Source organism: Mytilus californianus, unplaced genomic scaffold (genome assembly GCF_021869535.1).
Source record: "Mytilus californianus isolate M0D057914Y unplaced genomic scaffold, xbMytCali1.0.p SCAF_9, whole genome shotgun sequence".
NCBI classification, from domain to species: Eukaryota; Metazoa; Mollusca; class Bivalvia; order Mytilida; family Mytilidae; genus Mytilus; species Mytilus californianus.
In genome coordinates this window covers 73,694,550-73,720,993 of record NW_026262745.1, presented here as the reverse complement: position 1 = coordinate 73,720,993, position 26,444 = coordinate 73,694,550, and the positions used below count along the sequence as shown (strand labels likewise).

The following is a 26,444-nucleotide window of genomic DNA, read 5'->3' as shown; positions in this document are numbered from 1 at the left end:
TTATGAATTAATGACAAGCTGTCATATCGTTTGATGGGCTCTAAATTATACAGGTTGAAAAAACTCTCAATGGTTCACATATATCTTTTTCGTCAAAATTTAACTCTCTCTCTCTCTCTCTCTCTCTCTCTCTCTCTCTCTCTCTCTCTCTCTCTCTCTCTCTCTCTCTCTCTCTCTGAATGAAGACCTAATTGTTTCCAAAATATCAAAAAGATCATACTAAAATAGTTTTCGATGTTTTAACATTAAAACAGCTTATTATAATATCAATTAAATGTAAAACAAAATCAATATATTACAGGTCTTGTAAATTTGTGTTGCTAAGTCCTTAATTCAGGTGCATGTTTCTATCACATAAATCATTTCTCAGTATTTCGCTTGATTTTTATCTCTGTTAAAATGATGAATTAACAGAGACACATATATCCATTCTATAATGGAGAACTGTATTTATTATCTCGATCAAATGAAATCTGAACGCAAATGATAAGGAATATCGTATGAAATTGTTCATAAGAAACTCATATTGTATTTCGTTCCATGTGCATATACGATTACAAAGTAACACAAACGATATATAGGGAACACGTCATGTGTTCTATACTTTTAACAACTTCAAGGGAAAAGCAGGCGATACAAATACAAAACGTTTTATACGATAAAAATTCAGAAAATACGGAAATTTATTAGGTGCACCGCATTCGATAATTGATTGATTGATTGCGAATTGATTGAAAATAATTTGTTCATGTTATTGATAGTAAAAGGAAGATATTCTAAAAATACCTAGAGAAAAAAGACTATGCCCATTCTGTAATACATTGGAGGATGAAGCTCATTTTATTTTATACTGTAAAAAAATCTAAACTAAGCGATAACTTTTAAGGAAATGTAGTTAAACATATGCCAGATTTTATGTCCTGACAAGAAAATGAGAAAATTAAATAACTTCTTTGCCCACCAACCTCAAAAGAAGTAGAAGGCTTAGGGTCCTTTTTTAAACAGGCATTAGAACTGAGGACAGGGGACTATTGATTTATTTATATAATGATAATTTTCGCCGAGTGGAGCGAGGCAAAAAATGTTTTGAGGTAAAACTATCGAAATATTCGTTATTAAGCTGAGGAAAACCCATGTTTTGCAAATTTTAGGGGGGGCGCACACCCGCCACGCCCTAGCCTGAATCCGCCCCTGCTTGTCTCATTGACAATCATACTACATCTCCTTATTCTTATATTGATGGAGACATCTATAAATACATACTTGAATTTGTCAACTTTTACTGTATAGGTTATTTGTCTCATCTACGTGATTCTTGTTTTTTTCTTTCTCTAATTAAATAATTTAATTTTGGATGTAACGCGTCTTCTGATTGGCTGACGTTGTTTTGTTTATCAGCTCATAGACATAATTCTGTCATGTGACCTTGACGTCATCAACGTTTTTTCATGGTTTACTCTGGTTTAAACATGTTAAAATGAAATTTAGAATTAAATTATAAGAAATTACTGTAATATTTTTTCTGTCTATTCGAAATAACATAAAAAATGTGGTGCACACTTTTAAATAACCCGCTACGCTTGATGTTATTTCTTCATAGACAGAAAAAATATTACAATCATTCCTTAAATAAAAGACGATGTACTCATGTATACTAGTCAACAAAAAATAACGATACACAAGTTTGAACTCCAATTTATCATACAATATAATAAATAGGAAAACATGTTTAATTATCCAATAAATAACATTCATTTGCCTTTGCAAATGAATATGATTAAAAGAATCTGACCAAATTGGAAAGTGAGAAAATACCGTGTTATTGAGCACAAGGGTCAAATTTATTTTGCAGAAAATGATGACAAAAGTCGGCATTTAATTTCGAAGATGAGAATTAAGTATTCAAATATCTGCAAAGGCATTCAAAATTTTAAGCAGACCATGTTTAAGTTTAATGTTTTAAGTTCTAATATCGACTTTTGAATTTTTGGGTGAAAATACGATTTTTGAAATGACAGAAATTGCAAAAACAAAAAAAAAATCGCGTATTTGCCTTAAATCAATGGTTTTGATAAGAAAATTACACTCTGTAAATATTAGACCAATTGGGCAATTATTTACCTTGGTACAGTGTATCCAATTTCATTATATATGGAACATATATTGCCTTGTATCGTTTCTTTTGTCGACTAGTATATATATATATTTGGTGTACTAATTTTTGCACCTTTTGTTTGCGGTATACCATCTTTTTCGCAAGTTTATTGTTTTCTGTTTGGTATTAGATTAATAGTTATGATCCATTTTGTTACATCTGGTGATCCGTTTATTTGGCAATCGCCAATGGCAGTCAGCAGCGTTTAAGAACATCCGTTGTTCGGACCTGCTAGTCAAAATATACTTTTTCACTTTTTTGGTCTTTTGGAAAATGTTGTTTGTGCTTTATTTAGACCCCTATATATATATATATATATATATATATATATATATATATATATATATATATATATATATATATATAAATAGCTATTCAAAACTTGAATGAACATTTTTGGTTGCTATACAACAAGAGAAAATGATGTAATCATTGAAATACTTTTAGTTATCTGTTTTAACATTTCTCCATGTATAAACAAAACACTGGGCGTGTATATACACCAATAGGACAGCAAACCAACGACGTAATAGAATACAGAGATTGATACAGTGTCTATACCATTTAAACAGTTCTTTTTTATTGTTTCGAATCTGAAAAAAAAAACAAAATTCATGTGTTACTCGTCCAAGGCCTAGACTGTACGTATGCTATGCCACCATAGACCTAGGACATAGTATATTGATAGTATACTTAGTATTATTAGTATAATAGTCCCAGCATAGACCAATACCTTCATCATTTATTTCATAAAGGTGCGCATTTAACAAAGATTACAAGAGAGGTTTGTGACTTTTGACGCAGGTACGTTATATTCACGTGTTATTTGGGTACACCCCTCGTCCATCCCCACATTTATAACTTGTTAAGAAGGAAACGACGAAGATATGAACTAATATTTTGGTCTTTTAAATTAACAATTTTGTCATGTTGGGGATTTTTCTAGCTGAGCTACACCGTAAGGGTTTTTTATGTTTTGCTCATCGTTGAAGGTCCTGCGGCGACATAAAGTTGCTTACATTCATGTGGATAGTACAAGGTTAAAAGGAAGTAATTAAAGATGACTGGCGCCACCTAGATTTCACACCCAAGATAATAGGCAGAAGTAAATTTATTTTCTGCTGCCCTGGTAATTAGAAATAAAAATTGAAATAGTGAGAAATGAGTGTTGGCCATTGGTGTAGAAATAGCGAGAAATTTGGAGGCAACTCTCTGTGACGAGCAAAATTTTCTGTGCCAAATTAAGCAAGGGGTGTTCTTGATTTATACTATTTCGAAAATTCCGGAACTGTTGAGTACCCTTAAAAAATGCCATTTTTCTATCAAAAAAGCTGCGGTACCATATGTGTTTTGCAGTTTGATTTACACCCATGCAAAGGTGTTGATAATTCAGAATTTGACATTGTTATCAACGGATCTTTTATAGTGAAAACGCAGGACCCAAAAAGGCTACCATTGTCGCCTATGTAAATAATTACTTCATTGTAACCACAAACATACCACATTTCCTTCTTGGCGATCAACAATATTAAGAAAGAAACGTAAACCAGACTACATCGATCTATATGTAAATATTTATAACGTTTGAGCCAAAACGGATACACCGTATCAGACAGAAAATGTAAGCCAAGGAAATATATATAAGTATATCAGGAAGTATGTAAGTATAATTTATATGTGTGACACTTTTTAACACATTATATATTGTTAAATATGGCTGATTTAAAGATTACCGGTTTAAGTACAGGGACGTCCGTTCGGGATGGGGAATATGAAATATAATTATTCGATTAAAGAGAATGTCACTCATTGACAGCAAATTAACAAAAAGTTTTCATCAACAATTGGAAGTGTTCGTAAATAAACTGATGCAGAATAACATTTACTGAGCCAGTTCTCAGATACAGACAGATCTCATGATTGACCTCGAGCTCCAATATTGCTTTAGCGTTTCAAAACCTTTACTAACTTTTTTATTGTATATTTGGTTTTTGTTCTGTTTTGCCAATGACGTTACAGGATGAGATAAAGATTATCGTGTTTGAAAACATGTAAACCGGGCCTTTCTGCCTTGAAGTTCAATGTAAACCAAAATGCTTCATTATGAAACTTCCACTTAGTGTATATAAGAAAAAAGGAGATTAGGTATATAAGATTTGCAATTAACGAGCTATTGCGCACTGTAGTTGGAAATCTTGAATTATTGATTCAGCTCAACAAAGCATACATAGGAAGATGTGATATAATTGCTAATGAGACAAATCTCCCCCAGAGCCCAAATGACATATAGAAGTTAACAACTATAGGTCACCGTACGGCCTTCAACAATAAGCAAAACCCATACCGCATAGTCAGCTATAAAAGGCTCCGAAATGACAAATGTAAAACAATTCAAACGAGAAAACTAACGGCGTGATTTATGTATAAACAATGAACGAAATACAAATACATAAAATACATCTAAAATTGAAAAAGGGTTATATGCTCAATTCGATAGTGACACATTTGCTTTATCCATTTCTTTTTGTAATTCGTTTTTTTTTATTCTTTTAAGAATAACACCTTTTCTATTAATAGGTTTATCACCTAGATTACCCTTTAAATCAATCTATAGGTTCCATTATATGACTTTTGACTACAAGTATAGCGGGAGGGTTGAGATCTCACAAAACAGGTTTAACTCCGTCGCATTTTTGCGTCTGTCCCAAGTCAGGAACATCTAGTCTTTGTTATTCTTCTTTTTTTAAATTTTTGTTCATTTTTATGATTAGTGTGGTGTCCATTTCGCTGAACTAGTATACATTATTGTTTAAGGAACAACTGAAGCCCGACTCCGGGTGCGGGAATTTCTCGCTGTGTTGAAGACCCATTGGTGGCCTTGGTCTGTCTTCTGCTCATTTGTCGGGTTGTTGTTTCTCTTTGACACATTCACCTTTTCCATTCTCTATTCTATGTGACCTTGCTCCTTACCTGTGGTTAAATCTTTAATATATAGATTCATATTAATATATTGTATGTGTACTAATATAGATATAGATAGATTGATCATATATCAAAACAGGTGTTTTATGTTATTTTTGTTGTTGCTTAAACTAATTAGAAGACAGGTAACATAAACTTCTGTTTCCATGGTAACATCCTAACTGTCATTTGTTATTTTTCTCCTTTTAATCCCTGGTATTAATCAAATCATAGTCAACGAAAGATATTATACGGTATATATATGGAAAAGGCAGATACATCACTTTTCGGGCGTAACGTGACTCCGATTTAGACATAGACAATAGTTTTTATATTTGGTTTATATTCCATACATCTATAAAAGTGGAATTTTCAGAAATAATATTTTGCCTCAAGCAGTCAATTTGGTTCAATTTTTTGTCAAAGTAAGCTAAAAAGCATATAGCTGATGTATCATTGGGTTGCAAATAAAAAAAATGAATCTGTTTTCACGCAACTTCCAATTTAGATGGGCCACGCATGTGCTCAGCATCAGGACCACCACTTTTCGAGAAGACTGTTTTTGTTATGATTTGTTACATAGTATATAGATATGTTTATTTGTGATGCGCTTTTTATATAGTTTTATCTTATGTTGTACTGTGACACCACTGTCCCGTTGAAGGGGGAAGGGGTGAGATGTTGAACGCTCACAATAATGTTTTTTCAGAAGAAATAATATAATGATGACCAGCTGAGATTTTCTCCAAGGACCACCAGGGAAAAATATTTTAAGAACTATGATAAGAAGTTGCTATTATGGTTTGCATAATTCCTATCAGAACTTAGAATTACATTACTAATAGTAATGGAATTCTGACTGTTTCTACTGAATATCGTCTTCGTTGTACACTATACTCTTGAATCGTATTCGGTTTGTAGTAAGATTACTAGAGGGCGTTTTTGTCAACAGGAAGTTTTAATCAAACGCGGGAAGTTTAATTTGGCGCCAGATCATACAGTGAAAGAAGACAAAGAAACTTCCAACTAAAAAACTACAAATTCTTGAATTTAATTTGATTTACCTGAAAATTAGATAGACACAAAAATGTTTGTCAACAAAAGAGGTAAGAATGGATAGCAACATTAAACGATTTAAAAATATTACATTAAAAAAGTTGAAGAAAACAGCACAAAAAAACTGGACGTATCGTCTTAAGGTTCATCATAACAAATGGACAAATATGGCCGTATTTTCACCTCAAAAACTACTCTGTGTACAGACTTACCTGTGCAGTTTGGAAAGTTTTAAGGCCTGGCATCCACTAGATATATAAAAGTTAAATCTATTTTGCATAACAGAAAGATAAAATCTTTTTTTGAATATGATGGGCATTTTTTTTCCTTCCTGCAGAAGGTGTAAAAATAAACTAACACCTGAATTGCATTTGATACTGTCCACTCAGTTACTACCTTTAACTCACCTATAGATGTGTAGATATCTATTGTCCATGCCAATCAAGGACAATCAATACAATACAAATCAGTTGTTACCTGAGATGGAGCATCTCAAAGTTATATCCCAACTTAGTTTATTTTTACACCTTCAGCAGGAACGGAAAAGAATGCCCATCATAATCCAAAAAAGATTTTATATTTCTGATACGCAAAATAAATTTAACTTTTATACATCTAGTGGATGCCAGGCCTTAAAACTTTCCAAACTGCACAGGTAAGCCTGTACACAGAGTAGTTTTTGAGGTGAAAATACGGCCATATTTGTCCATTTGTTATGATGAACCTTAATTTTAATTTTTATGAAATAAGATTATGACAGTATCACTGATCAACGATGTTGATAGAGTCAGGTGATAACTGATGAGCTTTTCAAAGTTATTTTGTTTGACTGCTATACTTATCTAAAAGCTACATTTTGTAATCCCAAATAACGTAATTTGGATCATGGGACAGGACAAAGTTGGATTATAGGTAGTAGGGACCAGCAAATAAATGCTTACAATAAATTAAATCATAGGTATAATTTGGGGACCGGACAAATTATTTTTATGTCCTCCCCCTTTTTCTAAAAATCCTTATTTTTGAAATTTCTTTTTATTTTTACAGAAATTTTTTTTGTGTTTTTCTGTGTTGCACTTGCTAACATATATATATATTTTTACTAAGATTAACATTTATTCACGATCTTCTTAAACTTGACGTTTTTGCAAAATGTTGTCATTATTGAAACTCGGAAAAATGTACACTAGGGTCATCAAAGACATTATACAAATTATGACATTTAAAGATGGGCTGTAAAATAAACAGACATGTTACAAATTTAATTATTGAAATTTAAATTCCACAAAATGGGATCTTCAAAACTTATTTTTCAGAAATTTAAAAAAAAATTCTAGGATTGGGTGGTTTAAACTAGGGTCGGTCAGGTAACTGGAACCATACACATTTTTATTTGACCTAAGTAACAATTATTAGACGCAACAGTCTTAAGTCTTGCAACTTGCATGTACCTTTTTTTCTTGAAATGTTGCATATAATGATCTAAACAAATGTACTTTCAGATACATGTACCTTCCCTCTATTTAAAAAAAATGACATTTTGCTTTGTGAATTTATAACCCACTTGGGTAACTGGATCCCTTAAAGAACACACTTGTTTTGAGCTCCCATGGACAGAAGTTGGCACTTATGCAGCATCATAGGGAGTCCATACTGGCATTGATTCAAATAGTGCACATGCTGCAACAACAGTATGTCAGCACCTTCCATGTTGAATGTATAGGTAGTTAATATATGTATCTTTATTTCCCCCAATAATGAAGAGCATTAGTTAGAAATTAATAATTAAAATTAGGTAAACCTTTGGTAAGTAACTGAGTGAAGAAGTTGGCAAAAGTAAAGTTTTACAAATATTTATGCATTATTTCAGATGGGCGACAAGAGAAGGTTATGTTTGACAAGATCACTTCAAGAATACAAAAGCTTTGCTATGGACTGCATTCTGATTTTGTAGACCCTGTAAGTACTTTTTTCCAGTGTTCCAGAAAACCAGCTTTCATGTCTATCCTAACCAACAAAAAAATCAGACGGGTTCGTCAATATTGATTGTAGTGGTGGTTCTGATGTCTAACTAAAAGTTTGTGGTGGTTTTATTCTATTTTTTAATTTTAAGGCTTTCTGGTATTAAGTGTAGCTCCTGATACAATGTATATCAATATTCAGTAATTACCTGGCCTGCCAAAGGTAAGTGTTTTTCATTGGGACAACCAGTTTTGTAGTGAAGGACCAGGTTAAAGTAAGATTTCAAGAACTTTGCCACATTGTATACAAGAAACAGTATTAATACCTTGATACATTGATTGTTAACAGAGCAGAATTGTACTTTTAAGCAATTCAATCATAAGTAGCCATTTTAAACCATGCAATTTTTAAAGGCAGTGCTTTAATGCCTTTCTAGTTGATGTGTTAATCTTTCTTTCCGCGATATCCAACTTATCTACGTGGGGGTCATTAGGCTCCAAGTAGATCCGGAAAATGTTGATTCTCTCCTCTTCTTATTGTGATATAAAATGTTTTTTGTTTCATTTCATTTACATTGGGAAATAGAGAAACGATCATTGTGTTTTGTTAGTTTTAAAAACTTTTGATATATTTGTATTTTACATTATAAGCAGTCAACCGATTGACAAACTAGAATTATTTGAATTCCGTGTGTAAAGAGGTCGGGTTAATTTCGAGTGTTATCTGCAATCTAGATGTTTATAAATCATTTCAGTCGTTGATATAATAATTAAAGGTCGACTGAACATGAATTATATTATACAATTTAAGGCGCATTTCTGTTGATGCACGTGAACCCATCTAACGTTATTGATTGTTATTTCGCAGTTATATAAAGTAGCAAATTGTCGTTCCTGAATAGGTGGCGCTGTGGTAGCCGATCCTGTTCTTAAACTTCCGGTTTCTGCACTGTGCAACTATACAGTTGCATTTTTAATTAACGATGCCAAGTACTTGTTGTTGTGTACCTGGATGTCATTTAAGAGGAGGACATGCATTTCCAAATGACTTAAAAAGAAGGAAAAGTTGGATCAACGCCATGGCCCATACGCAGATTGGACGAGAACAAGATGAAATCGTGGAGTCCATCTCAATCAGCTGTTGTTTGTAAGGCACATTTTACTGAAAAAGACTACGTGCAGGAAACTATTCATGGTAAAACTCTATTTTCTTTTTAAAATATATAGTTATATATGTAATCGCCATGCGAATAAACCAAAGTCTGTTTACAACCGCAATTATCGTTTTAGAATAAAAGGGGGTGGTTAATTCTCAAGACGTCATAATTTTTTTGATTACGATTCAATGTGATCTGTTTGAGATTTTTTGGTGCTTGCTACAATTATAATGAGGTATATCATACTGAGAATTATTTTAGCAGTAATTATGCTTATGTAGTAATGACAGGAATGCATAAGCTATGCCTCATAGACTTTCCTGAAAAATATCAATGACAATGTTAACAGGAACAAAACAATGACATGCTCTCATCTATATTATAGTTATTAAGGTACAAACAATGTATGTTTGTTGCATACGTCTCTCATTGTTTGTCCTTTGGATTTACATAAAATACATTTTGATGTTCATTGAATCAGGCTAACATAGTTTTATCCAGATTGTAATGAATAAATCTAGTTAATATTTTGCCAGGTAGTACAAAGTATGCATTGCTAATGGAAGTTCATTTAATTATCAAAAAACTAATGTTTTATAACCTTTTTCAGAGCGCAAACCCTCCATACAGAGACTTGAGTCTACTGCCATTCCCAGCCTATTTTCCTGGATCAAGCAAGAGACTGAATCGTCCGCAAAAAGAAAAATCAGGGCAGTTACCTGGGAAAACAAAAGAACTAAACTTGATGAATATTGTAGTAGAAATCTAGAGGAAAGTTTTGATTGTAAAGTTGGTTTTCCTGAAGAAATCATTCATACTGCAGCCAGGATTTATGACTGTCCACCACCAACTGCCGAGCTAATGTTGAGCTTCACAGATGGAATTACGCAAACACCATCAATGCCTATATTTTCAACAGAGAATTTTGAAATGAAGACATGTGACACAGCCATGCATTTTTATACCAGTTTAGAGTTGTATACTAAATTTTTATTTGCTTTGACCACACTTGGTCCAGCAGCACATTGTTTGAGATACATATATTTTCAAATTGATAGGGTGTCTTTGACTTTGATGAAATTGAGGCATTATACAACCAACTTTGAACTGTCTAGATCAGAGTTCGCGAAAACTTATTTTGACCCGTCGGTCATGGGACCGACAAAGCATGATTATTTGTCAGTCCTACAAAATTTTAGCCAGTCCTACAAAACCTGTCAATTTTATCCTGAAATAAAATTAATAACATATTTTATCGAAAAATAACTTTATTAATATTAGTTTTATTCTTCGCACCCACAGGCAAGTTAACAATGAAGGACCAGTTCAGGTCTTCTGATTGTTCTTATTCAAAGTCATCTTCACTATCCATTTCATCATCTGAATCACTTTCTCGGCTGTTACAGTATTTGTTTGCTCCATTGTAGGGTTCAATCGCCGATTGTTTGCCAGGGATGGCTCTATGAACAAATTTAGTAGGCCACGTGTAGATCGCCGCTTTGGTTTGTTTATAATAAATCCGTAAACCAGTACCGGAAATTGGCAGCAGGTACATCTGATAACCGATGTAAACACTTATTGGAAACAGTTGCGGTACATCTAATAACCGATGTAAAAAAGTGCCGAAATATGCACTACAACGGCCGTTTTTACATCGGTCATCGGGACCGGCACTAGCCTTCAAAATACTGGTCCGAGCCTCATTTTGACCGACAGGACCGACCATTTTCGCGAACTCTGTCTAGATTCTAGATTGAAACTAGTGTTAAGAATATTGTGTAAACATGGATTTTTTTTTATGTCTAAACAGTGGCGTGAGGCTAACACTTGGCCATTTAGTGGTTTAGTCAGGTATTTTTTGCCATCCAACTTCAAATTAAAGTTTCCTACAACTTGGATTATTATTGACAGCACAGAATATCCCATGATAAAACATAAAGCTCCTAGAGCTCAGGCAACCTTTTCATCATATAAAAACAGAAACACTGAAAATACTTGTATGTTCGACACCTGGTGGTTTAGTCAACTACAAAAATGTATGTCTCTAATGCATATGTTGGTTGTACCAGTGACTGTGAAATAGTTGAAAGATGTAGAATACATGTGTAGTTCAATTATGTGATCCAGGTGATAGTGTGATGGCAGACAAAGGTTTAAATGTGCAAGATTTGTTTGCTCACTTTTTTCAAAAAAAGACACAGAATTAGTTCCAAAACTCTTATACGGGATAGAAAAGTCTCCAATTAACACATGCACATAGAGCTAATTATTGGACTTGGCAAAACATACAAAATTCTAATAAATCCTATGAATGGAACTGAAACAAAACTTTCATCTGAAATAACATTTAGTTGTTTTATGTTGTGTAATTTTAGGACTTGTATTGTGCCAGAGGATGCATAAATAAAAGTGATGCAATGAAGTTTGTTCTGATATATATATATATAAATATTATTTACAATTACATGCACATGTAAATTGTAATGCATAAAAAAATAAGGAGATGTGGTATGATATTCAGTGAGTTTATCGAACCAAAGTGCATAAGAAATGGGTTAAGCAGTTATAGGTGTTACTGTCACCGTACAATCTCCAACAATTAGAAAAACTTGTACCGTGTAAAAAATTTCAGAGATCTTACAACTAAGTTTGACTTTGGTGAATTGTTTATATCTGTTGATGTAAATATAAAAAAGAAGATGTGGTATGATTGCCAATGAGACAACTCTCCACAAGAGACCAAATGACACAGAAATTAACAGCTATAGGTCACAGTACGTCCTTCAACAATGAGCAAAGCACATAATGCACAGTGAGCTATAAAAGGCCCCAAAATGACAATGTAAAACAATTCAAACAAGAAAACTAACGGCCTAATTTATGTACAAAAAATGAACGAATAACAAATATGCAACACATAAACAAACGACAACCACTGAATTACAGGCTCCTGACTTGGGACAGGCACATGTACATACAGAATGTAGCGGGGTTAAACATGTTAGCGGGATCCCAACCCACCCCCTAACCTGGGACAGTGGTGTAACAGTACAATATAAGAACGAACTATAAAAATCAGTTGAAAGAGGCTTAACTCATCAGATGGATAAATACAAATACAAGTGGACGTGGCCGGGTAGTTGTACATCCAAACAACTAAAAGACACTAAGTACAGATCTGAAAGTACTCGCATTTACTGACAGCTAGTTCAAAGCCACTAACAACTGATAAAAAAATCTTGCATCTAAGACTAAATTATCAAACCTAAGCTCCCTTTAGAATTTTATAAATTTTAGATTTTACATTTCTGAGTTGTGGGGTTTTATTCATTAAAAAAGGGGGGATTTTCCAGTTTTTGGACAATAACTCAAAAATGCTTTAAGCAGTTCGCATGAAACTTTGGTGAATTATTTATAGCTATTGATGTAATCTCCCTATTGATTTTCATAAATTTCAAATATGACATTGAGAAGAAATTGAACTTTATTTGTTTATAGTCTGGCAACAGATTTATTAAGTATTGCGCAACAGCACAGTGTATTGCACAACAGCAAGAAATCTTTAATTGAATATAAATTCAATTCATATAACCGATTTCAAGTTCTTTGACTACATTTATTCAGAAACTATAGTATGTCAAATATTTAATTACAATCCAAATTCAGACCTGTATCAAGCTTGAATATTGTGTCCATTTTTGCCCCAACTGTTCAGGGTTGGACCTCTGCAGGTGTATCCAGCAGCGCTCAGTGAATCAGTTTATTTCTTAATTAAGAACTCCTTTTTGTCGAGCCTGCGACAAAAGTCGCAGAAAGCTCGACATAGGGATAGTGATCCGGTGGCGGCGTTAGCTAACTTCTTAAAAGCTTTATATTTTAGAAGGTGGAAGGTCTGGATGCTTCATGCTTTGTATATGGATGCCTCATGTTACGAAGTTTCCGTCAGTCACATGTCCAATGTCCTTGACCTCATTTTCATGGTTCAGTGACTACTTGAAAAAAAAGTTAAAGTTTTTTGTAATGTTAAATTCTCTCTTATTATAAGTAATAGGATAACTATATTTGGTATGTGCGTACCTTGCAAGGTCCTCATGCCCGTCAGACAGTCTTCACTTGACCTCGACCTCATTTCATGGATCAGTGAACAAGTTTAAGTTTTGGTGGTCAAGTCCATATCTCAGATACTATAAGCAATAGGTCTAGTATATTCGGTGTATGGAAGGACTGTCCATCTGGCAGGTGTTATCTGACCTTGACCTCATTTTCATGGTTCAGTGGTTAAAGTTAAGTTTTTGTGTTTTGGTCTGTTTTTCTTATACTGTATGCAATAGGTCTACTATATTTGGTGTATGGAATGATTGTAAGGTGTACATGTCTAGCTGGCAGGTGTCATCTGACCTTGACCTCATTTTCATGGTTCAGTGGTCAAAGTTAAGTTTTTGAGTTTTGGTCTTTTTTTCTAATACTATATGCAATAGTTCAACTATATTTGGTGTATGGAAATATTTTATGATCTATTTGTCAGTCACGCAGGTTTTTTTTTTACCTTGACCTCATTTTCAAGGTTCATTGCTCAGTTTTAAGTTTTTGTGTTTTGGTCTGTTTTTCTTAAACTATAAGCAATAGGTCAACTATATTTGTTGTATGGAAGAATTGTTAGCTGTACATGCCTGCCTAGCATGGTTCATCTGACCTTGACCTCATTTTCTTGGTTCATTGGTCAATGTTTAGTTTACCTGTTTAATGTTAAGTTTATGTGACAGTTGTAATAAAGCTTTATATTTAGGACTATCAACATAATATCAATGATTAGCAAAGAAGGCGAGACATTTCAGCGTGTGCACTCTTGTTTCATTCATAAATTACTTTATACTTGGAAATATAATTTTGCTTGGAGTTATAGTTTCTAAAAAAAGTATTGTCATTGAAAGAGTTGACATGTTGCAATGTACATTTATTCTACATAGTTTTATGGTACCAAATCAAAAGTTTATATAAAAGAAAGAAGTCAAAGTTTTCCCATCATAGTTTAGTTACATACATTTTTTTTGTACCTGAGGTCGTTGAATATAGATCATTATATAAATGAGGAGATGTGTCATGATTGCCAATGAAAGAACTATCACCCATACATTGTACTTACCAGTAACAAACCACATTTGCAAAGTCGAATAAAATACAATTGATAACATTTACTTATTACTAAAAAGAAAATGCCAAACTATTTTTAACAGTATTTGACTATATATGAACATAGATAAAAAAGGTACAAACTGGACATAATGCACTAGTTCATAAACAAATGAGAACAATCGCCTTCATATAGTGCTCAGAATATGACATTCATAAAACTTGTTCAATATCATTAGAGAACTCTAAATCTTAAATACTGAAAGCCACCTCTGATAAGTACAATGTACTATGCAAGATAATGATATAACTGGACTAAAAATACACACAACCTGTAATTAACTGCCTTTACAGCGCTTTCACACTTTGATTCTATTTCTATTGTGTGATTTAGTTGTACAGCATATGGTCATGAGGGGCAAAGGAGGGGGTTTGTGTGCAGACTTAAAACTGGTTTAACTCGACCACATTTTGAGTAGGTACCAAGTCTGGCAATCTGGACCATTTGTTTTTTTTATTGCTCAGTGATCTGGAAGGATTTTTTCTCTATGGGCCCAGGGCCCCCCAAAAATAAATTCAATGAGCCATTTTTAGAATTAATGGGCAATGTTGTCAAATGAGTGGGCCATTCATTTACAATAAAAAAAAAAATAAAAAAAGTGTATATTTCACTGTACTTACAAGTATGATTCTAATTAATATCATGGATATTGTTCCTGTGATTTTGTAATTTCAGTTTCAATGAATATACAATAACTTCTTCCAAACCGTGCAATATTTACGATAACCTTTATTTACAATGTTAAAACTTGTACTGTTCCCTTGTTCATGTTCATGTTTTTTTTTACATTAAATTTGGGTCTTCGTCGATACCATACTTATTCCAGACGTTCCGTATTAGAGGACGTTTCTGACATTTCCTCTGCACTTGTATTATTATTACTTCATCACGATGACAAGAGTAACAGTAGAGATCAACGTTAATTGATAAGACACAACAACAATTTGCTGAAGGCATGTTTACAAAATGTCAAAACGAGCCAAAGACCAAAAAAATTGACAAGGACAGTTAAGCCTCTTTTATGGAGACAAATACTATGCTATTCATAAAAAGGCTTTTGGATTTTTCAATCGAAATAATAGTAGCTTACTTAAAAGATTATAATTAGGTACTAGCCAATTTTCACAAATTTGAAGTTGTTTATAAAAAAAATTATATCATGAATGATGGTTAATTACGTTTTTTGGGTTATCAGTCATACTGCATGTTGCTATTATTACCATAGGAAAACACCCGAGACGTCCCAAAAATATATAGGTGCTCCTATCATTGGAGTAAACACTACACAGTTGTGTACTCACACATGGCGGCACGAAATACGATCGGAAATCCATTTGACGATATCTCAACGTTTCAAAACGAAGTGAAAAATATCATGCGCCACGCGGGCGCTTACATTTGTCACTCTATGCGCCATTTCTGGTCGATAAGCGCAAGGCGCACTTCCTTCCCGATCACTGTTGCTGTTTTCTTTTTTTATTTCTTCTTGCTGAGATATGAATAAAAAGAAATGTGGGGCAAATATCATTGAAACAACATCCCATCAACAAAAATAACCAAGCAACACCCTACAGCTTGACAGGAAGAGGTAGTTTTCAACAGAAGACCGCTGGTTGTCTATACAAAATATATGGCAAGCTCAAATAGTTCTGGTGTAAAAAGTGGTGAACAAATTAAACAGAAACAAACATAGAGACTACGAAAAATCTGCCCAGTAATTGTCTGACAAGTGTTGTATGATGTCCATGAAGGAAAACTGACTTACAAAATGTATTATTAAAGGTACATTTTGATTTTCAGATATTTAAAGTACAAATAGTTTTGTAGAGTATATTTTCTTATGTTTCATTTTTAGGCTGCAATTACGTTGAAGGTCATAAATGGATTATATCCAGGTGTCACCACTGTGGAACTGGACAATTTGGCTGCTGAAACAGCTGCTACCATGACAACCAAACATCCAGATTATGCCCAACTGGCTGCCAGAATTGCTATTTCAAACTTACACAAGGAAACAAAGAAAGTCTTTAGTGGTATGTAAAAAAAACAAGTTCTGTGATATACAGGGCAAAAATAAATGTAATTTGCAGTAGATTTCTGATTGACCTTTCAAACCAGACCATAGTTTCACAAAATATCGTACAATTTATGTCCAGAAATATTTCATATAGTTTGTGAAAGGTTATTTCTTGTTGTAATGGCCAATATTTCGTGAATGGTAGGCCAGATCTGTATTTTTTAACTTCATGACAAAATAACAAAGCCAAATGTTGTGTTTATCAGACTACACGAAATTCGTCGGACAAATCCGGTGAATAATGGATCGGTCTGGTAAAATTTTGTTGAATTCCGGTCCGAATGTCCGGTGTTGTTTTTTTCATGGATTTTTCTAAAAACCCTACATTTTTCCCAATTTTGGGAGTAAAATACCCAAACGATCTCGAAATTCATTTTCATCTTTATTATTCATGACAACGATGTTTATTTTGTTCAACCGCTAGCTTTATGCCGAAAATCGCCAACAAGTAATGTGTAAATCCGAGTAAAAACATATCTGACTGACAAAAACAACAATGGCTGCCATCAACCGGAAATGTAGACAATACCGGATCAGATTCCGGGAACGGATAAGGCCAATTCCGGGTTTTGCCGATCAAATACAATAAATAAAAAAATAAAAAATCCAAGCAGGTTCACAAAATACAGCTATGAAATATAAACACTAGAATTGAAAACCAAAAGATATAAAAAAAAAAAAGAAAGAAGATACAGGAAATATTTTATACAGAAACTCTAAATTATTTTTAGTTCACAAATAATTTTCATGTCAAAATCCAATAAAATGTGACATTACTTTTCTTTATCACTGAAATGCATTTAAGCAATTGTGCACAACTTTCATCGAAATATACACTCTTGTCACATGACTTTGTTTTTGTGCATTTTGGAGAGGAGTAGGGCACAACAAGTCATAAGTTTGTTGTATTTTGTCGGATAATATACAATTATATGTAAAAAAATTGGTCTGGTAAAATTTCATTCGGTCTGGTAAAGCTGGGTTGTTTACCAGACCGAATGTCCTGTAAAAATAAAATTCATTCGTGTAGTCTGGTTTATTTATTTTCTGTGCATTATACTTAAATTATAGGGTTGAAAAAATAACATAATGTACGAATATATGTCATAAAAAACTAAACATTTAGAAGGATAAACTTTAATGTTGATTTTATTCAATATTTAACACAAATATGATGCTTCATATCAAAAAGATTATCATTACAAAAAAATCTTCTTAAAAACTTTCTTGAATTCATCACCATATGTATTTTACATTAACATGGAAAAAAAATTTAGGAGAGGATTTCTCTAAAAAGTAATCACCACCCATCAAATCATGATACATATCAATAGGGTAAAAAATGTACATTTCTACAAATATTTACATTTTCAGAGGTCAGTGATGATTTATATAAATGGATAAATCCAAAAACGGGAAAGCATTCGCCAATGATCTCCAAAGAAACCCATGAGATCATCATGAAAAATGCTGATGTGAGTATTGATAGGATGTGTGAGTGACGGAAAAGGGGGGGGAGGGCATTTATTTCTGTATTCTTTAAAATTTTTAGGCCCTTTTTCTTTTATCTATAAAAATAATGCCTATTCTGTAAAATGCTCGTGGAAATGATTATGCTATTGAATTTTCATATAATTTGGCGATTTCTTTATTCTGTGCATCTTTCATTTCTGTAATCTAAAGTAAATTTATGCATGCGAGATCAATTTCTAAACTAAAATGCATAGCAAGACAGCAATTATATGTTTTTTTTTTATCCACAATGGGTATCCGATTGTGTTGCCAGATCAAATTAAAAATCACATTTTACAACATTTCTAATCTTAGTGCGATGTTTAAGCTCACATAATACATTTTAATCTGCTTTCTATCTTATTTCCAATTTGTTTAATCTGAAATTGTCCATCAGGATTTATTTACGGTAAATTCAGAAATTATTGCGAGGTTTTTATTACAGTAGACTCCACCTAATCGGATATCGGCTTAACGAATATATCGGCTATTGTAATATTATTTCAAAACACCAAACCCTTCCCTGTATGTTTAATGTTAATTTTATCGTGTAATCGAATATCGGATATAAGAATATATCCGCAAATCGGATAAGAATATTCAGGTTATTTTATTAAAAACCATGCACAATCGGATATTTTCAATGTTTTTCTGACAGGAAATGGGCCCAGAAGTTACGAATTTACAATCATGCAGACAAGAAGATTTCGTTTTTTAAATAAAAGAAACTATTTCTTAATAAATTGTTGTCTTTAGTCATTGTCTTCCTTTTTCATGTGAATTAGATGCCCTTTAACTTCAAATGGTTTGAATTTATTTCTAAAATATACAAGACTCAGTTGACAAGAGCAGTACGTTACTGTTTGGAGAATTTTGATTAAACTCTAAATGCTCACAGAATCAGAAATATAATCTAAACTGAATGTACCTCCTTCTGAATAATTTATTGCAATATAAATATAAATCCATTTTGACAAGAGAAATCTGACTTTTGTCAGAAATAATTTTTTCACATGTGCAACAGTAACCACATGTCATGGACGCCATTTTGCTTGTTTACAAATTTGTGAGGAAGCCTCTAGAACTATGACCTAAACATAAAAAGTCTTCAGAAAATGTAAACTTTATGCAATAATATTTTATCAATCATGATTATTTTCATAAATTTAAATTTGATTATTTAAAGAAATAAAAATTATAACAAATACAGTTTTAGTTTGGAGATTCTACAGACATGCTTTGATCTATATATAGCCAAATTAGTTTACCTGTGTGATAATGTAAATACTAAATAATGGATATTAATTTGTTTACAGAACAAATAAAGACAAACTATGGATGGTAGATAATAATTCACATAAATATTTCAGGACATTTGATTTATTTTAATAAATAAAGGATTTAAAAACTGCAAACAAATTTAATCATTACATAAATCAGAGACATATATACACAGAGATTGGCAACTGTAACAGTGGTCAGCGAAATCCAATTAAAAACACGCATCACACGAGACTTTAACGAGATCGCCATTTTGCATCTGATCATGACAAGTTCACCACCGCTTCGATTTTTATTTTACATCAAGCTTTTCAAAACAGCATAATGTAAGTATATATTTCAATTTCTTAAATTATTTACCTTGTTTTATTCAGTTTGTAGTAATTGTTAGTTAAAATATTGTGACGATTAACGTTTTATTGTGGTCAATAATAAGGGGAAAGCTTGGCCGACATGGACGTTATGAAAATTTTTTACACGGACGTATTTTTTATTAAAACCTTTTCATTCGAAAAGGAATAAAACCATTTATGAGATGAATCACTTTTCCCAAGACATACTGGTTTTGTGTAAATATGTTGAATTTTTCATTAAATCACCCACTTTGATGCAATTTACAATTAAAATTCAGTATACTCGCTGTCGGCCACGTTCAATTTTTAAAATATAAAGACAGGCCCCTGTCCATGTCTACAGTCAATAAACTTTTCCATCTTTAGAGAATAATTATTCCCAGCACATGAATTACTTTCTTATGACATACTGGATTTGTGTATAACAGTTGTTTTTTACATATTTTCACCAGCTTTGATGCAATTTACATTTAAAAATGACCATTCAAGCTGTCGGCCATTTTCATTCTCTTCAATAAAAAGACAGGCCCCTGTCCATGTCTACAGTCAATAAACTTTTCCATCTTTAGAGAATAATTATTCCCAGCACATGAATTACTTTCTTATGACATACTGGATTTGTGTATAACAGTTGTTTTTTCCATATTTTCACCAGCTTTGATGCAATTTACAATTAAAAATGACCATTCAAGCTGTCGGCCATTTTCATTCTCTTCAATATAAAGACAGGCACCTGTCCATGGCTACAGTTTATAAAATTGTCCATCTTTAAAGAACAAATGTACCCATCACCATTGATCACAGGAATTACTTTCCCAAGACATACCGGTTTTATGTATATAAATTGTTTTTTTTTCATTATTTCCACCACTTTGATGACATTTACAAGTTTATATACATGTATATTTACATTCAGTATCTGACAGCATTTTTTTTTTAACAGGATCCTGCATGTTATAAAAGAACAAAGATGTTGATCAAATTTACCTAACAGTGCATCATACAAGAGATGTAATATCATACATGTGCTGAATGTAGGACTCCCTAGCCTTTCTGATTGAAAAAAAGATTCCCTGGCAGACAGGAACAACTATTAGTGATGACTTTTTTCAAATGATACTGCACAGTCATGTAGTGGACTGATTACATGTACTACTATCAATGTGATACTAAAAAATGGTTTTGTAAGAGATAAAATGACATGTGCTTATCCTGACTGTGAAAACACCACATTATTGTAGTTCAAATATCATAGTTCATATGCCAAACTTGATGTACATGTGTATGCGATTTTTGTGCAAGTGATGGTGACATCATTGAACTAAGAATAAATAGAAGACTCCGCATTCAATCTATTGAATTTGAAACAGAAGTGGCAGTTGTGCAGAGACTATACGGATAAAAATGCAAATAAATATCTTGTGTTCAACTTCATTTGTCTTCTTTACGTTTACAAAGTATACATGTACATAATTTTTACATACATGTATAACAATATGATGATGTAGTATGATTGCCAATGAGACAATGATTTACATGTATGACTATCATTGGAAGGCCACTCTATAATATCTTTGTATATCATGAGAATGGAAATGCTACCTTTGTAGCATAAAGGTAGCATAATGTAAAAAAAGGGAAAATGTTCATTTATTCAACAACACTCCTGTGAATATATAACTTGACAGTACTAAAAGCAAAATATTTCGTTTCACAAATTCCTTCCTCTCCTCGGAAAATAACATATTTAATTGTTTACATGAAATGACAAAATGTGTAGAATAAGAAGCAAGAAATGTTCACTCTACTTGTACACTACTAGTGGCTCATATTAGTCATCATCTATGTTTGTTTCAGTCCTTTAGCAATGGTGCTTGTTTATCTGTTGTGTTGTGTTGTTTCAGTTTTACATGTCCTCATTCTGTGATCACTGTTTCACCTCGCCTATTTTGAAAAATGTTAATGCAAATATTTTCTGCAATAAATTGAAAAGGCACAGCTGCTATGACTATTCAGAAATGTGAGGTATATGTCAATGAGACAACAACCCAACGACAAAAATATTCTTTGCACATCTATGAATGTTTAAGAATTCTTGTGGAGGTCAAAAGCACATAATGTGTACTTATATATTGGTGACCTGGTACATGTATGTACCTATTGATGCATTCCGTCCTAAACATAAATTGTGTGAAGAGACCAAGCAGTTTATATGCTTATAAAAAAACTGATATTAAAATGAATTCCTGTATAACAAATTCCGGGAATGAGACACTATTTTATTTAAACCAGATGAGATATTAGTGGTAAAGGTTTAAACAGAAGCAGGAGATGTCAAGGGGCAATACAAAAAGTACAAGGTCATGAAACACAGATAAAAAAATGACTAATGAAAAGAAAATAACAGCCCACATAGCACTGCACCGAAACATAAACCCACAAAAGATCAGATAAAACTTGTCTTCAATTTTAAATCTTTCTAATTTCAAACTCGAGTTTCACTACCCGATAGGAAAGAGTAAAGATAAGGATGTTGCAGTACTTCTGTGGTCTATGAAACAGAACATTAAAATTCTACAGTTCAGCAGAGCATTTTACTGTACTTATGATACACGTTGTTTTTAATCAGGGTCTGTGATATTAAGTCTATAAAAAACTACAAATAATGACAGATTCATATTCAATATTTCATGACAGCAAAAATAGTGATTTCGACAACACTGTACATAATGTACGTTCATTTAGGAAATTCATGCAAAGGTTCCACAAATAATGTAATTGTAGGTCAATCAAAAATTAATCATTTAAATCCGTTTTCCACGAGACAAAATTCTACTGGCTACATATTTTTTTTATATAAAAAAGTTGCTTTCTGATTTCTTTTTTTGACATGTTAAATGACTATTTTTGTTCCTGATTGAATACTACAGTAGAATGTAGGACAAAAAGTCACGGACAAAAAGTCACGGACGAAAAGTCACAATTCAGTTTTGAGATTATTTTTCTCTGAACAAGAAAACACTAATTTTAAAAATAATTTTTTGATTTTTTATTGAACTATAATATATGAAGCAACTTTGTAATTAAAATTTATTCAATAAATATCAATGATGATCAAATAATTGTTATGATAACAAAATGTCAAAGTGGTTTGGCACTTAAATGGCTTCATGGTGCCAAGAAATATATTATTTGCATGATTAAAATTTAATAATTTTTCATTTATCAAGGCTTATGAACAATTTCCTGAACTTAAAAATGAATAAATGTAAAAAAAGATATTATTTGAAGATCTTTCTCTTATATATTCAAACAATTGTCAATAAATTATTTGTGACTTTTTGTCCTATCCAATTTGTGACTTTATGTCCTGTGACTTTTTGTACTGTGACTTTCTGTCCGTTTACCCTATTCATAGTATAGCCCAGTGTTTCTGTTAAAATAAAGTTCTGGTCATGGTTAAAATAATGTCAGAATTTGTTTAGTTGTAAAAACAATTACCAAGTAATAATCCACATAGAACTTCACCTCCGGCAAAATTCAGGTGATCGGAGGCCAATAAATTGCGTAATCGCACACCTGTGAATCCACAGTCACAACTCTAAGGAAATAATGACCGGAAAATCGGACACACATAATTTCACTGTGTAATTTAGAAGCAAACTTTAGCAAAGAAATGTTTCTTGTAATATCATGATCATTACCAGATTTTACTTTTTAAATTAAAAGAAATGCCGAAAAAAAGAAAAAAATATTTTCTCAATCAAATACATAAAAAAAAATACAACTATTTCAAGTAGTTTTTTAGAAAAAGAATTTATTTGATCTGAAATAAGTTTTCCTATTACTTTTCTTGATTAGCTATCGAGGTTATTCATCCCTGACTTGTCTACATGTTGTAGAATAATTATCGACGAGAATCTCATTCCGGGCCGCGTTTTTTAACGGGATTTCACGGAGTTTGCCAATCTCTGTGTATATATGTCTCTGCATAAATCAGCTGATGATTTTTTACACAAACATCGTTGTGATGTAATTGACAAAAATCACTTCATCAATCCTCCAGCCCTTTTGAATATTTAGCAATTGTCAGGGTTAGTAACATCTCAGGATTAGATCTACTCATTATTGTAGATTATTCAATGAATATACATTCATCGTCTAATTGAATATATCGGGTAATCTGATATTTTTAGATGACATTTTGGGTATCCGATTTGCCGGAGTCTACTGTAAATTGTAATGCCACTTGGTGAGATTCACAATAATAAGAACTTGCATTCTGATATCAGATACATTTATCTGTATGCCATGTTTCCTTGAATCTCAATAATTAATCTCACATATTTGTCCACTCTTCCAAAATTGCAATAATAAATGCATGCAATAATTTATGAATTTACAGTTTTATAGATAGTAAATTGGCTTCCAGTTTGGCCATTTTTATTTTCAATGAGAAAAAACAATGTTAAATGCACAAAATATTATAAAAAAAAAGTTACTACACCTCTTTTTATATTTTTTTCTTAACTTTACAGAAGCTGAATTCAGCAATGATTTATGACAGAGATTTCAGCTACAACTATTTTGGGTTCAAGACGCTGGAAAGGTCATATCTGTTGAAAATTGACAACAAAGGTAAGACATTCCAAAGTTCATACTTGTTGAAACAGAAAAGTGCCATTTTGTTTGGCAACATACTTGATAAAAAAAGAAAACTCTATTTTTCACTGACATATATATTGGTCATTCAGGTCAGATGAATAGACGTATTTTCACCTCTCAATGAAATTTATTAATGGTTTTTGTCTTGCCTTGACAGAGTTAAAAAAGTGAGACTTGGGTATGCTTTTTCTGATGTAGACAGTGTCGGTGGTGGCATTAACAATGTATTAGTTTGTGATTAGGTCTGTTTATGGGGATCCATTAATGGTAGGTCAATGATATTTTGTATGCAGTTGTATTAGCATTTGCACATCTCATTTCCATTGAGATTATTTGGCGCCGCCCCCTCAATCATGGTCTTTTGACTTTAAATGCTTTGCATAGTTTACATGTTAGAAAGTTTGTGATCCAATCAATTCAAGAGGAACCATCAATGTTAAGTTAATGATATTTGGTATGCAGTTGCATTAACATTTGCAAGTCTCTTTTCCATGGAGATTATATGGACCCATCCACTCATTATGGTTCATTGACTTTGAAGTTTTTACATTGTTTACAAGTTAAAGTTTTTGTTTTGGTTAGTGTTAAGGGCACCACTTATGATAAAAAGTAAAATAACAAAAATACAGAACTCCAAGGAAAATTCAAAACGGAAAGTCCTTTATCAAATGGCAATGGTCAACAGTATTTGGTATGTAGTTTTATAAACAATGGCATTTCTCATTTTCGTGGAGGTTATTTGTTCCTGCACATTAAGCCATGGTTCATTGACTTTGAATGTTTTGCATTATACTACCAAAATTACAAAAAGGCAAGACATATCTCTGTGTAACAGTTTATGATTATTTTAGATAAGTATTAAAATAGATAATGAACCCATATGACCAATAAATGTTATTTTCTACATAGCAAAAACTCTGAATGAAACTTTGTAAACAAAAAACAATTTGAATTAACATTTACAACAAATGTACCATGTTGCAGTCTTGAAAAAAAAATTTCATGAAAAATTGTTTAGTAATATAATTATACATGTCTAGACTCAAAATGACTTGTGTTATTTTTTATAGTTGCTGAACGTCCCCAACACATGTTGATGAGAGTTGCTGTAGGAATACACGAAAATGATATAGAGGCTGCTATTGAGGTAGAAATACAGAATTTGATTAAGTACATTGTCCCATCTGACTAAGATACAGATCCTGTATCCAAGATTTGCTTACAAGGGTCTGATAAAGCTCCTTTTTACTTTGTTTGAAAGACCTTTTTGGATCATCTTGTTTTGTCGCATTATTGAATACTATCATAAATTTGAAGGCTGAAATTTCATTTGCCTTGGATCCTGGCTCACTGCTTGACAGTAGAGCCAGGTGGAATAACACATGTATTCATTTATTTGATGTTAGAATGATGCATCATTGGATAGCATCATAAATTGACACATAGCAAGAAATATTTATATTGCCATGAATTTATTGAAAATCATTTTTAAATTGATACAAAATACAAATTCCAGAAAACTATAGCAACAATAATCCTTAACATTATTAAGTAACATCGTGAATCACTAGTTAATGATCTGTTCGCTATATTTGTTTATATAAAAGGCATATGCACAATAATTCAGTCCTAGTCAGCGCTGATAAGTGGTCACGTGGATTGTATTACGCCTGGCCATACCAACGCAAAGAGGAGGTTTGGCCAGGATGCCAGACTAAAATGCCAGTGTTGTGAGATCCTTGTAAGCAAAGCTTGAACACAGGACCTGTGTTTTAATCAGATTGGTACATAGTATGAAAAACTACGAGGTATGGTATGGTTACTATTGGGTGTCAACTTTAAAACATCCAGACCTCAGTGGGAAATATCACACTTAAGAAAACTGCAGAATATGCAAGTTGTACTTGTTGCTGGACTAGAGCTGCAATTTAAGGGATGATTGTTTTAGCATTGACAGTATCTGATGGTCAAAAATATAATATGCATCAGCATACAATATACAACTTTCAAGTAATCAAATTTATTAGATTTACAATTGGATTTGGAAGCAAGCATGTTTGCTTATATTGATTCGA

General features: G+C 32.5%; 1 protein-coding gene and 1 long non-coding RNA gene across 3 annotated transcripts in view; both read left to right on the top strand.

Annotated features, from left to right (window-relative positions):
• The first annotated feature begins 3,692 nt into the window (after positions 1–3,692).
• The window catches only part of LOC127716728 (ribonucleoside-diphosphate reductase large subunit-like), a 39,156-nt gene continuing 16,404 nt past the window's right edge, over positions 3,693–26,444 (top strand). Inside the window, exons 1-6 of one of the 2 annotated variants that reach the window (XM_052222975.1) lie at positions 3,693–3,815; positions 8,043–8,131; positions 16,337–16,514; positions 17,933–18,033; positions 24,243–24,342; positions 25,440–25,516. In XM_052222975.1, coding sequence (XP_052078935.1) covers positions 8,063–8,131; positions 16,337–16,514; positions 17,933–18,033; positions 24,243–24,342; positions 25,440–25,516 — 525 coding nt within the window. In that variant the 5' untranslated portion in view covers positions 3,693–3,815; positions 8,043–8,062. Of the gene's footprint in view, positions 3,816–6,073; positions 6,223–8,042; positions 8,132–16,336; positions 16,515–17,932; positions 18,034–24,242; positions 24,343–25,439; positions 25,517–26,444 lie in introns of those variants that run through there. The other variant, XM_052222974.1, reaches the window with a different exon arrangement.
• Positions 19,504–21,133, top strand: LOC127716729 (uncharacterized). The gene is made up of 2 exons (XR_007989101.1): positions 19,504–19,677; positions 20,648–21,133. It is a non-coding gene; the product is annotated as an uncharacterized LOC127716729 (long non-coding RNA).